The sequence below is a fragment of the Paramacrobiotus metropolitanus genome, unplaced genomic scaffold (assembly GCF_019649055.1).
Source record: "Paramacrobiotus metropolitanus isolate TYO unplaced genomic scaffold, Prichtersi_v1.0 Parri_scaffold0000064, whole genome shotgun sequence".
In the NCBI taxonomy this organism is placed as follows: Eukaryota; Metazoa; Tardigrada; class Eutardigrada; order Parachela; family Macrobiotidae; genus Paramacrobiotus; species Paramacrobiotus metropolitanus.
Window position 1 is genome coordinate 550,274 of NW_026570284.1, and position 12,831 is coordinate 563,104.

At 40.5% G+C, this 12,831-nt stretch overlaps 1 protein-coding gene across 4 annotated transcripts in view; it reads right to left on the reverse strand.

Annotated features, from left to right (window-relative positions):
• The window catches only part of LOC129593956 (rap guanine nucleotide exchange factor 2-like), a 35,629-nt gene that overhangs the window by 16,280 nt on the left and 6,518 nt on the right, over positions 1–12,831 (reverse strand). Inside the window, exon 1 of one of the 4 annotated variants that reach the window (XM_055490489.1) lies at positions 6,344–7,560. The exons of 2 other annotated variants lie outside the window; for them this stretch is intronic. In XM_055490489.1, the coding sequence (XP_055346464.1) occupies positions 6,344–6,447 (104 nt within the window). In that variant the 5' untranslated portion in view covers positions 6,448–7,560. Of the gene's footprint in view, positions 1–11; positions 151–6,343; positions 7,561–12,831 lie in introns of those variants that run through there. One more of the 4 variants, XM_055490490.1, reaches the window with a different exon arrangement.

Here is a 12,831-nt window from a genome sequence, read left to right on the forward strand (position 1 = left end):
ATAAAACTTACGCAGATTTATCTCGCATTCTGCAATCCATGCGGCACTTATGGTATAAACTGCACAAACTGCATCATATGTATTCCATTTTCGATAAATGTTGTCATAAGATGGAGAATTAAAAAACACAATTAAACAACAGAATTAAACAATAACAATCGGCGTACGAAATTAATATCCAATGTTTCCACAATCGATAAAACCGTGATCAATGACCAACTGCACAAAAGCGAAATTTATCGCCAATCCACGCAAGTGAACGCCACTTTAGAGAAAAAAACTGCTGGCCCGGACTACTCAAGCATGCATAATGGCAGACGTCAGTAGTCGGCGGTGGCGAACTGCACAAAGAATGTACAGAGCAAAAAAACCCAACACGAAATGCCCACTCCATCGTAATTTGCTCTCCATCACTTCATAAAGCGTCGGCATACAGCGCAGAGCGCGCCGAGAATCGTAAAACTTCGAACCACGATCGACGGCCAGTTCGACCCCTCCGAATATAATCTTTACATACGCACTTCTCAATAAAAGTTTAAAAGTAACGCATTGGCAGTTTTACAGCCAGCCCAGGTAAAGCCTCATAAAAGTCCGACGGAACTGTTTCGACAAACACTAGCCAGTATAAAAATCCATCAGATAAAACTTTCTCTTGCACAGAAAAATGAAACACTACTGTCTGCACATTTCCATAATCCGAAAATGACAATCACCATCGGATAAAACCAGTTGTGCATCTATCCACGTGCAGGTAATAAACGCGACAGAGTACTCTCGGCCCCAAAGTCTTCATATAATAATTTCCAGCTGGCACCGCACACTGCATGTTTCATCTTTTCAGCGTGGTTCATGTGTGTATGTATGTGCGCGTAAAATGTGAGGTTCGGATTTGAACCGGTTATGGAAGTATATGACAGGTGGGGTTGGATTTATTCATAACACATAATCATGTCACACAAACGTACTCTCTCTCTTCATCTCGCTCCGGCTGACCGCTGCCAGGTATAAAGTCGACGCTGTGTACGTGTTTAGAGAGCTTCTGACCAGTTTGACCGGAATTATCGATTGATGTATGGAGGGATAACGGTGCGCAGCGAAATATAACTGTATTTTCATAATAGCACCGTCGAATGCTACACGTTCATACGCCGCAGCACCGGGATAAAAGCCGGTGCCGGAACTGACCACTGGTCACTCGCTGGCACAACACACTTTAATCTCTTTGTTTGGGAAGCAGAGCACGTGTGTACGATTAGCAGGACGCAATGCCCATGCAGCGCCCCCATGCGGATCGTGTCCGTTTCACCTCAACCAACTGGAAAAATAATGCGCTTCCCATGTAATTAAGGCACAGCGAGTTTAATTAAGAGAAATGTAACTGTTTGGAACAATTACAATCCCATACCCGGTAATCATTTCAGAAATCGAAAAAATTAATTTTTGCAAAAACTTTAATGTACAAAATTACTGAAGACGTTTATTTTTAGTTTACTAGTTGTACTTGTAGCCAATAGTAAACTGAACGGTATCGGACAGCTAATCCGATTCTGTTTGCGCATAAAATCATATATCTGTAACTGTTGTATTATTTTTTAGGATAAAAGTAAAAAATTAAATCTATTTTGCGTAAACGCTTACAAAGTTACGAATAACAGGAAGTGCACTACTTGTATCCTTGCGATTCAAAACAACCGACCTTGTAACTGCCATCTCAGTGCTCCCTCACCTAACGCTGAGCGGTTAATATTTAGCGGTACTTTGTTGTCTCGTGGCACAAAATCCCACTTAACACACCCATCTGCAGGCACTGCCAGCGTTCTCGCTCTATAGGCCCAGATACAAAATTAAACCGTAAGTTTATAACAATTCAAAAATAAAATAATTCCTTATTTGTGTGTTTATTCTGCCAACTACTTCAGAAATCGGGAATTCGTGGTTCATGCTGTAAAGGTTCGGAATGGGACGACCGGACGAGTACAATAAATATATAGGCAATTCCTGATTTCGGATATTGATTTATTATAAATAATGAGCACGGCTCATTAAACTTTGTGTGGCTGTCGGTACCTTAGACAATCGGCAATTTCTGCATGTTTAGGGTCGTCAGCAGCATGGGGGGTAAATAAGGGATGTCGTCTGACAATCCTAAATACGCAATTATCCTGTCAGGCGGCTCAGTGTTTCTGCGACGGAAGGTCGTTTTCCGAAAAGAAAGTCGTCTCAGTTTAATTGCTTATCAAGAAGATTTTCAGGAAAATTTCATTTTCGAACGTTACGAACCATATATCACTTCTCACAACATGTATTATACACGACCCACAAATGACTTAGCATCCGTTAAAAATACCGGTATTTCTGACCAAATTTGAACACAGTACAACCAACAGAAACCAGGACAAAAAAGCTACCGAAATATTGTAAAATTCCCCTTTAAGATGCGTTCCATTATAAAATAAATGCGTTTGGCAGTTTGTTTATAAATAAAACGTAATCAAAGCAAGAATATTTGCGTTTCTATCAAATTAAGAACAGGAGACAATTGATCCCTGCGATGACGATGCTGTCTGGTCAGTGGTGTGATCACAGGCCGGATCATCCCCGGGATCAGATTTATTTGTGTTAATGCTCATCAGCGCAGTCGGGTAGCGCGAAATATTCTCAAGATTATCAGTGATCATAGCCTCCGGTTGCGCTTATCGATTTCCCGAATAATATTATTTACTGCAGAGGAAACCGATACTGATCATCTTCTTGGAACTATCCCGAAAGCTGCCCGAGACGGGATTAGCCAAAGCCAGAAAACCGAACCGGTGAAACAGTTTTTTTCTTAAACCAGTACAGTAGAATTAATTCTCGCAAAATTACCCATGCGACATAATACCCATGGCCCCACAAAAATGAACACTCGGAACAGCTATTCTTAAGCTTTTTATTGCAGAGAAATACAAAACGTCGGTTACGAAATAACTTTCCCAGTTACTGGCTCACTGACGCACAATGGCCCTAATTTCTTTAAAAAATATTTGTCTTTTCCCATTCCTGTGTCCTAGCATGGAAAACGAAATACGATTCTGCATCTCTCTGGTAATAATATTGCCTTCGCGCAGTGACCAGCGGAAATATTTCCATGTGACGAAAAGCACCACTGTTAAAAAACATAACGCAACTACGACGTACCGCAGACCGAAAGTTAGGTTATTCTGTGCTACATAAACGCATAGACTACGTAATTCGCAAATTTGCAAGCATGGAATTCGCACAAAAATTATTATTTTAAAAACAGTAACCTGACTATCCCCGCTAATGAACAAGTGGAAACTTAAAGGAATGCAGCAAAGCATGCCTGGCAGGCCAACCACTGAAACCCATCCGGCTGGAACTAGTGGCTGCAAATCCCCGATTCCCCACTTAAGTAAATATCACTGCACAGAAATGTCACATCATACTTGCCATTTTAATCTTATGAACTATGCAGCTAGCCCTTCGCTAAACCGCAGCCGAGGGGATTATGCAGCTGCAATAATAAGGGATTTGTTTTATCTGCATCCGCTGATATGCATATCACTGTAGCTGCAGCTAGTGACGATGCAGCGGATCATCTCCGCTATTTATGCAAATTTCCCGTTAAAGTGCGAACGCTACCCTTATGTGCGTTATCGTTCCTAATCAGCAGTTATCAAACCAGTACACACAGTGCACACACACATTTCATAAGCCACTTGATGTAATAATTCGCAAGTCTTTCTGCTTATTAAGTGTATTGGCTTTTTGCAGTGAACCTTTGTGGCACTTGCTGAATTAACAGTAGCTCATTTTGTTCTTTCTTGCCGTGCTGGATCGACAGTGCAACAGCTGTTATTATGGCGACGCGTCAAAAGAGACAAAACGGAAGTTCATACCCAACAGTTTCAGTAATAAATTCTTTCTTAATAACAGTCTAAGCGCAAGCTCAAGCACGCACTTCCGACCGAGAACAGCGCGACAACATTCACGTTTTTGCTCAAAAGCCTTGTGTGTGCAGCAAATTTCGTGTTGAAATTATTAATTCAAGCCACAATTTAGAACCAACTGCGTGCCACCAAAGTATCCAACTGAGATTTACAACGCCGACAAACTATCTCACAAAAGCATGGTCATGAAGCCGACTTATAAATAAATATACATGCATCTGTAGTTTTTTTTATTTTGCGTAATACCGACACAGCCGCATGCTCATGTCCGCTGTCTTTTATTAGGAAGAAGATCAATATTACGCGCGGCCTCCCCACAGTCTGGAGATCTCTCTAACCAAAAACTTTAAAAAAAATCTGATACCACAGTTAGATCGGCCGTGGTCCAGAACTGCGTCACATGACTTTTGTTTTGAATACGCTCGAGCAGAATCGTGCCGGCACGATGCCGCAAACGATCCAACCCAGTTTCAAGGTGACCTTGGAACTTAAAAAAATTGTGCCTGGATACAATATGCAACAAAAATTATTAAATGCGCATATTAAACGGAATAAATTAAACTTATTTTCGGACAACACCAACCACAAAATTATTTTTTGTTGTCGGCAAATTTGTAATACAATGGTAAGTATTGACCATACGGACATCGGGCTGTTCGATTTTGGCACGACCATCCTTCTAAGCAGTTGCTAGAATTGCAAACAGCCGCATTTGTATTATTTAATGGTGAGTGAGTGAGCGAGCTACCACTGTCCAGTAAGCAGAATGGACAGTGAGCGATTCTGCTCGGGAGTAAGTTACCGAGCTACCACTACTATCCAGTGAGCAGAATCATTAACTGAGTAAGTTACCGAGCTTCCACTACTGTCCAGTGAGCAGAATCGCTAACTAAGTGAGCAAGTTACCGAGCTACCACTGTCCAGTGAGCAGAATCATTAACTGAGTAAGTTACCGAGCTTCCACTACTGTCCAGTGAGCAGAATCGCTAACTAAGTGAGCAAGTTACCGAGCTACCACTGTCCAGTGAGCAGAATCGCTAACTGAGTAAGTTACCGAGCTACCACTACTGTCCAGTGAGCAGAATCGCTAACTGAGTGAATAAGTCGCCGAGCTGCCACTACTGTCCAGAGATCAAAATCGCTACCTGAGTGAGTGAGCTACCAAGCTACCACCACTATCCAGTGCCCGAAACGCTACGTGAATGAGCAACCGAGCTATTCGTTGATTCGGGCCGTGGATCACAAGAAACGCGGAGGCGAAGCCGCAGCTGTTTCTTGTACATATATATAACATGTTCACAATTTCAGCGGTATAATTATTAGTGTAATTACAGAAATGAAAAAATAAGAAGTAAAAAAATTGAATTAATTTTATAAAAGCACCCGAAAAATTATTACGCAGTCACGCTTGAAATACTGCACAGAGGAGAAGCAAAAATCATAATTTCTTAATCACAATTATGTACTCGTAACTACCCAAAGCCCCTGTTGTATAGTTATTACTTAACAATATAACGTTCCATAAAACAATCTGCAGAATTACTGTAAAAGCACAGCACGCAGTGCAGTAGTATCGGAAAACGAATTTTGGATTAATCACTGACAAATATTCTGAGAAGTGGCAGGTCTCACTCTTAAAGTATTATTTTAAGATGAAAGCAGTCAACAATGGAGAAGGTCTGCAAACATGCGAAACATCCGGATTTTAAATTCAACACCTATTATTAACCTACAGAATTAAAGTATCAAATGATCAAACGCATCCATGACATACATACATTATGCTTGCTCTCTACCGGATGCAGTCACGGCTCAACAAACAGTGCAACAAATTAAATACTTCGGCAAATTTTTGTAGATCGCAAAATGTTTAAGAAACAGGGCATCAATAATTACGATTCCTTTCAAAAAAAACTCAAAACAACCCAAACCTCTTTTTCCTGTACGATTTTTGTGAACTTCAGTGAAAAATAACAGCTTTTTTGGAATGCAAATTACTGTTACTGTAATCGCAAAAAAATTATAGACTTCAGTGTCGATTCTTCTAGTCAAACTTTTGGGTTTTGTGTAATATCTCCGCATAAGCATACCTCAAAACAATCAATAATTGTTGATGGATACTATGATCCACTCAAAGCATACAATAACTTTGTTAAAACATAATAAAACTGCCGGCCAGGTCAACCGTCAACCGACGAAATAACCATCAAAAACTTATAAAACATGTCGAAATACTTGATATTTTTCTCCCTCGGGGGCCAACCAATTTTCCACCCAAGAAATACCGCAAAAACCGAGAAAATAACATAAAGAAGCGAAAAGATTTTTGTCATAAAAAAACGGCTGGTGTTGATGGATAGTCTCAAAGCCCACACGCAGCACAGATCACATACCTGACGGAAGTGCTTCTCTGCAAAGCTTTCCTTCGCTCATGAATACCGCGCCAGCGCCGCAACGTAGCATAGCCCGGATGGACATCGCGACTATCGTCCTCCATTTTTTTTTCAAAAACAGAAAATAAAAAATAACCGGATTGCACCAGAAATATTTCCTTATTTCCTGTAAGCTAATCCCCAACCGCACAACAATCCTTTCCTCCACTCCATATGTCACAAAAATAATCGCCACTGAATATTCATTCAGCATAAAAGCCCCCGCGTCAACTGTTTCTGGCGACCAATAACATTTTTCTAGATAAACTTTGCAACACACAATTTTAATTCAGCTTACTCAAGTGGCGTGTGTGTATGCTGAGCGGACTCTTCAAGCGTCGAAGAATACCAAATGAGAGAGTCGAGCTCATGCACACACCAGCAAGTAATCAAATCCAAGTATCAAAGTAGCTGCCACAGAGAGCAGCAAAAAAAACCCGACAGGTACAGAGTATACCGCGCTATTGTGCGGTTCTTCCAATAAAAGTCGAAAAGCGAAAGATTAATCAATCCTCCGTCCGTTGTACAACTTCCCGACCGTCACCCATCAGACATCTTTTTGTTTCCGCTGCATACAATTCGTTCGAATCGGTAACAGTTTCGGCAGTAAATGAATTATTTGGCCAAAGACGATGAATGATAGATTTTTCGCTGATAACCTCAACGAACCGCAGCAACATACACACACAGAGCTTGTCTGTCGCTATATTCCCACGCGAATACGCCCATTTAACCGCGGCTCAAAAAAACCATGTGTATATGTGTGTTGTATTTCCCCCATCGGCTGACATTCAGCCGGCAGTGTCAATCATCGGAAAAATGGCCACACACGAAAAAAACTGAATCTTTTTTTCTCTCTCTCACTCTTGCTCTTCTTACGACGCAATCTGCTAGAGAGAACCTTGATGAGATCAGGAAACTTTAAATACACTTCATTAAAGATCACGGTCGATCGAATGGATGCATATGTAATTCAACTACGGAGGTCCGCGAACGGATATGTACACAGTGGTGGCGTAAATTCCCTCACAGGACAAAATTCATAACACCCAATCTAATACTTGTGTAACTATTTTGTCCCCCGTTAATCATTTACCACTGGCTGAATAAATTGCGGTAAAGAATTCCATTCATACACAGAGATCAAGTTTATAATCATCTCTCGTTCCTCACCCAACAAGTTTCGGAGGAATGTCGGCGCAGAAACACATACACAAGTGCGCTGACTGACAGTACCGGCTATAAAGAATGTCCAAGACGTTGGCTGATTTTCAAGCCAAAATGGCTTTATCTTAGCCAACGTCAGCCACGTGATAAACAGGTAATTTCTGCAGCGAATGGAAGAAGCAGCCGCGTTTGTGTAGGTAAGTATACGAAATTTGTATGGATTACGAAACAACACCAGCCACTGTGCTATAATTTTCCCTACAACTGCCGCATAATAAGCCATCGGTCATTGTGTAAATTACAGAGACCGGACTTGTTTCGAGAGAGACACGTCGACGAGTATTCGTTTATTTTGATCGTCGTCCATAAACAACTACTGCACAGAGATTTTGCACCAGCCCCAAGTTTTGACAAGCGCTGCATAAAAAAATAATAATACCCATTGTACGGAAGCCGGACGCGTGGCTATACAGAGCCGGCTTGTAAGGGAAAATCTAATTAACCAGTGCGAGTGTCAGCAACAGCTACTGCAAAACGCAGCTTAACCTTGGGAAATCAAGTGTAGAGAATGCGCCAGCTGACCACGTGATGATGTAGCTGGCCACTCAGCCGGAAATGACGTTAGCTGGTTACTGCGGCCTTGCTCTCATTATGGCAAACATTAATTATTATTATCAATTTCCTCCACAACAACATTCAACATCGGTCATTTCGATCAAATAATTGAACCAAGAATTTTTAATTAGTAATATAACTAATATTGCTTAAAGGGTAAATCACTAATTGTAAACCCTACCAAATGCAACAATCTGTATACCAAAACAGTAAGTACCGAAACATTCAAAAAGTCATATATATATTAAAAATATAATAATTTCATAATTTTAGCAAAATTATGTGAAAGTCACAGCAAAATATTGTCTAGATTCAGGATTGGGTAATAAGCAGCACTGAATTTAAATTGCCTGCATTTCACCTTGACAAGATGTCAAAGTGAACATTGTTTGATGAAAAGGATGGACTAGCAGCACGAGTACCCTCTTATTACCTAATACCAAAAATAATTGTTTACTACTTGCAGTGGATACTTTGCCAGTTGGTCATCTCCATCCACTACACTAAACCACAGCTCACCGATTACGCTGCCGGAGATTAATGTACGGCCATGCATTGTACACGGCTGCGTGTACTTCGCTGTAATATGAATACGATACTGATCGATTGGAGAAAATCGCATTATGGCTAATGTGCCTGCCAAGTTGTGAAATTTATGGCCTGAGATTAATGACCGCTTTTACAATCCGAAATGATCAAAGATATGGAAACATTACGACGGATTATTACGGGGAAAAATATGGCTGCCCAAGACAAACCGTTTCAACACAACACTGCAAACTAGTCCAGCACATGTACAACGTTAACAAGCGGTGTATATCCCTGTTACAGAGTAATTATGATTTGACACCTGCATTTGACATTAAATAGCAAAATTTATTTCCCACTATAACATACTTGATTTCCGGCCAATTTTTTTCTGTAACTAAGTTTCTTCATAAAAATGAAACCCATCACAATACGACTGAACATCCAACTTGACACCTTGGCAGCGCGAAAATCACTGCATGCTTTCTACATCAGGTCTAATGAGAGCTTCTGCAAAAATACCGTTATTAATGATACACAATCGTCCACTGGCAAAGACACAATTAAACGCATTAATCATATTTCACAGCACTTCAACCGAAGAAAGGCAGACCATGACCGCATCCATGTACACGGTTTTCACACAATAGAATCGTTCTGATATACAGGTGAAATTATGACCTATTTGAAATAACTGTAACAATAAATTTGGATCAAATAACTCGAATCCGGATTATTTCAACCCTGGCACAAAACCGTACACGAATCAAACACCAGGTCGATTCTCAACACGTCAATCTTTAATGTCGCATCAGGCAGTACTTATTTCCTAACTTTTTGTGCATAGTTTGATTCTCACACATTAAAATAGTAAAAACAGATAAGCTACCAAAATCGAAACTAACACCACCGCAAGTTTACACCTGTTAGCCTCTGCATTAACAAATTCCAAAACTATATTTCCATTGTTAAAATCAAACGTCCATGTCTATATTTTCCCAGAAAAATGTTACAGACATATTCCTTTGCAAAAAAAGCCCATAAACTTGAAAAACAAAATAGGCCGATACAGAAGGTGTAACTGGGTCTGCATCTGTAGTGCTTTTATAGATAATTCCAAGGATCTCAAAGAGTACGTTCTATAGTGACCATACACTATAAAACTGCATGTAAACCACAGGGATACCCTCCCATGTATTTGGCAAGCAGACTACAAGCGCAACCGCAAAATTAGCAAAAATGACTGTCCGACGATATCATTTCAGACTGCCTAATTCCCCCCAGATTCGGGTCAAATCCCAATCCACTATTCAATTTCTAACCATTTCAGCATTGCGCAACCGGGATACGGGATTGTCCGGAAGAGGACACCGCAAGCGTGCGGCACTCGTGGATCGGGTGGCCGTAGCGTAAGTGAAGCGAACGTAACGCACACACTATTTGTACACACATCTACAGACTATGTTCTCGTGATTACGCCATCGCGCCGTAATTTCACCCAAAGAAACTGCCAATCAGCCCCGGCAAGAAGTATTTTCCATATGCCGGCTAGAAAACAATCCAATACGAAAATAAGCACCCCGCGGTGTAAGAAAATGCAATCACGCCATCAACGATGGACAAGAGCTTTTCTTCTCTATTCTGCTGAAGAAAACTTCCCGCTGATGCAAATCCATATCAAAGCATTTTTTGTCGCGGCAAGAGCTTCATTAAGTGACTGCACCACCAGCCGTGCTTCAGCATTGATTTCAGCACTATCGCTTCCGGTAAAGGCCTAATTTATCACATTGCATGATTCTGTAGCCCAATTCGAGCAAACTATTGTACAATCGGTAGAAAGAGAACAATAAAAAACCTTATATCGGTTTTTATTTACATATAATCGCTAGTTTTCCACTTTATTGGCTATTTATTTCTTTTATCAGTTCTTTTTCCAGTAATTTCCGTAAAAGTACTGTTAATACATACAGCAAAAAATCACTGAATAAACACACCATTCCTTCTGCCGGAATATTGTTAATCATTGTTAGGTTAGCAAGTATTTGTACATAGCTGGCCATCATTTCTACATCTTATAAGAATAAGGAATCATCACGCAATGCCAGCTAATCGGTATACTGCAGGATGTTTATGTTTGAGATTAGCATAACGGCGAATCCCGGCTAAACAGAAAAGATACACTGCATAATCCAGTTAACCACTTTATGTGTCGTAATCGTATTGACCCGGTAATTATCCCGATTTCCCTCCGACCAGCGCATTTCGCACTCTATTCATTCAGATTAGCTGGCCGACCAAGGAAAACTGACATTGTATGGAGGGTAATAATTTGTTTAAGCGCTGTATTATACAACAAAACACCGCTTCCCACTGCAGCGGAAATCGTTAAAACCAATTACTCCGCAATGGTCGGCGCAACGAAAAAAATCACAAAAAAATCAATGGGCATCGGTATTTTAAGGCACTGATAAGGGCAAGTTAGAGCATACGCGATTCTCATTCAAACAATCATTCCGACCAAAACCCCCGCGTGATGCCTCATCCACACAAATCGGCGTTTCTTTCGAGTGCTACGTGATTTTTCAACTGGATAAGAGACTGCTCTCCATATATGCGTTTCGGCCGTATAATCGAAATCGAATTTGCTACTGTACGATCCTAACACACAAGTATACTCTGTCCTGCCAGCAAATCTGTCAAAAACAATCCAGGCATGAAGGAGATGAACCGGGGCTGGAAATTTCATTTATTTTCTTCCTGAATAACTACGCCCGACAAGTGGCCCGTGCGAAGCACACTTGATCCAATTGTTTAAATCACATTTGGCATTTTCCGTCTGTTTGACGGGATACGTGTTATCTTTGTCCCGCATCTCATATCCGCTTCCCGTATAACCAGGTCACACTCAAGAGAGAAGAGCAGAATTCCCATAGAAAAACAGAATTTATTCGGTGTTCAAGCCTAGCAGGCGCTTCGCGCATTCCAGTACGCATATTCTTGGGAATTACAAGTCGACACTTTTCCGGGACAACGGCCTGAACTTGTCACTTTCTGTCAGGTTTTCTTTGCTCTGACTGATTTCTGCTCCATATTCGGAAAGTTACAACACCGAATCAATCCAGAAGCTGATGGTCTAATCAATCGATACAGTAACGCAAAAGCTAATGAAAAGGCAAAATTACAGATCTGACAGAAAACTTTCGCGTAAAGTACCGCAGTTAACAAGACTATCGCTTCATATTTACCAGAAATTCTAAAACAATTCCTAAATTTACTGAAAATATCCGACCATATCTGAAAAAAACTACTGCAACTATGAACTATCCATTTCCGGAGATTTTATGCGATGTCTCAAATTGAAATAAAATTATTTAGATTACGTTAATTTTAAAGCTCATTGTCATGAAAGTTTATTTTGCGTATATTTCAACTGGTTCGGTAGCATAGCATGTATGTTTAGCGATGCCAAAGACATAGTGTATTAAATACTGTACAACGAGATACACAGCAGGTTCAGTTAGCCTTTTTCAGTTCTAAAAAAATAAGCAAGATAGGTTCAACAGTCACTCTAAACTGACTGAAAGGCTCATCGACAAACCGAAATCAATTTGAGGCAGTTCAAAAAACATTCACCTGGATTTTCCGTGACATTTACTCTACCGCATTGTTGACATACCGAAGTACACACTTAATCGACACACTGTTGAGAAAACGCACTAAACAGCTGACAAATAGAGCGGTTCTCGAGTTTTTCTCAAAATCTCTTGAGATGTTCTGCTTGGCGCTGATCTGTCCTCTATGTCAGAAAAAGCGCTCGTAAAACCGCAGCACGACAGATCTGTGTAAAGACGGCGGTGAGATTATATACAAAAAGATTTCCAAATTTTACGGCTACACCCCAAAGATCTGACCTCCTTACGCACTGATACGTTATCAATGCGCTCCGACGAAGAGATCACTACATCAGTCGACATGTGTGTTTGTTCCACTTGACCGAAATAAAAACAACATCATACCCTTGTTCAAATTAAATCTGGATTTATGAATTCGTCCGCAGCAGTTTTCGAAGTAGCAGATAACGAGTGTAAAAACGTTTAGCAGATGTTCTTCTTCATATGATTTACAAAAAGGAGGTAAAG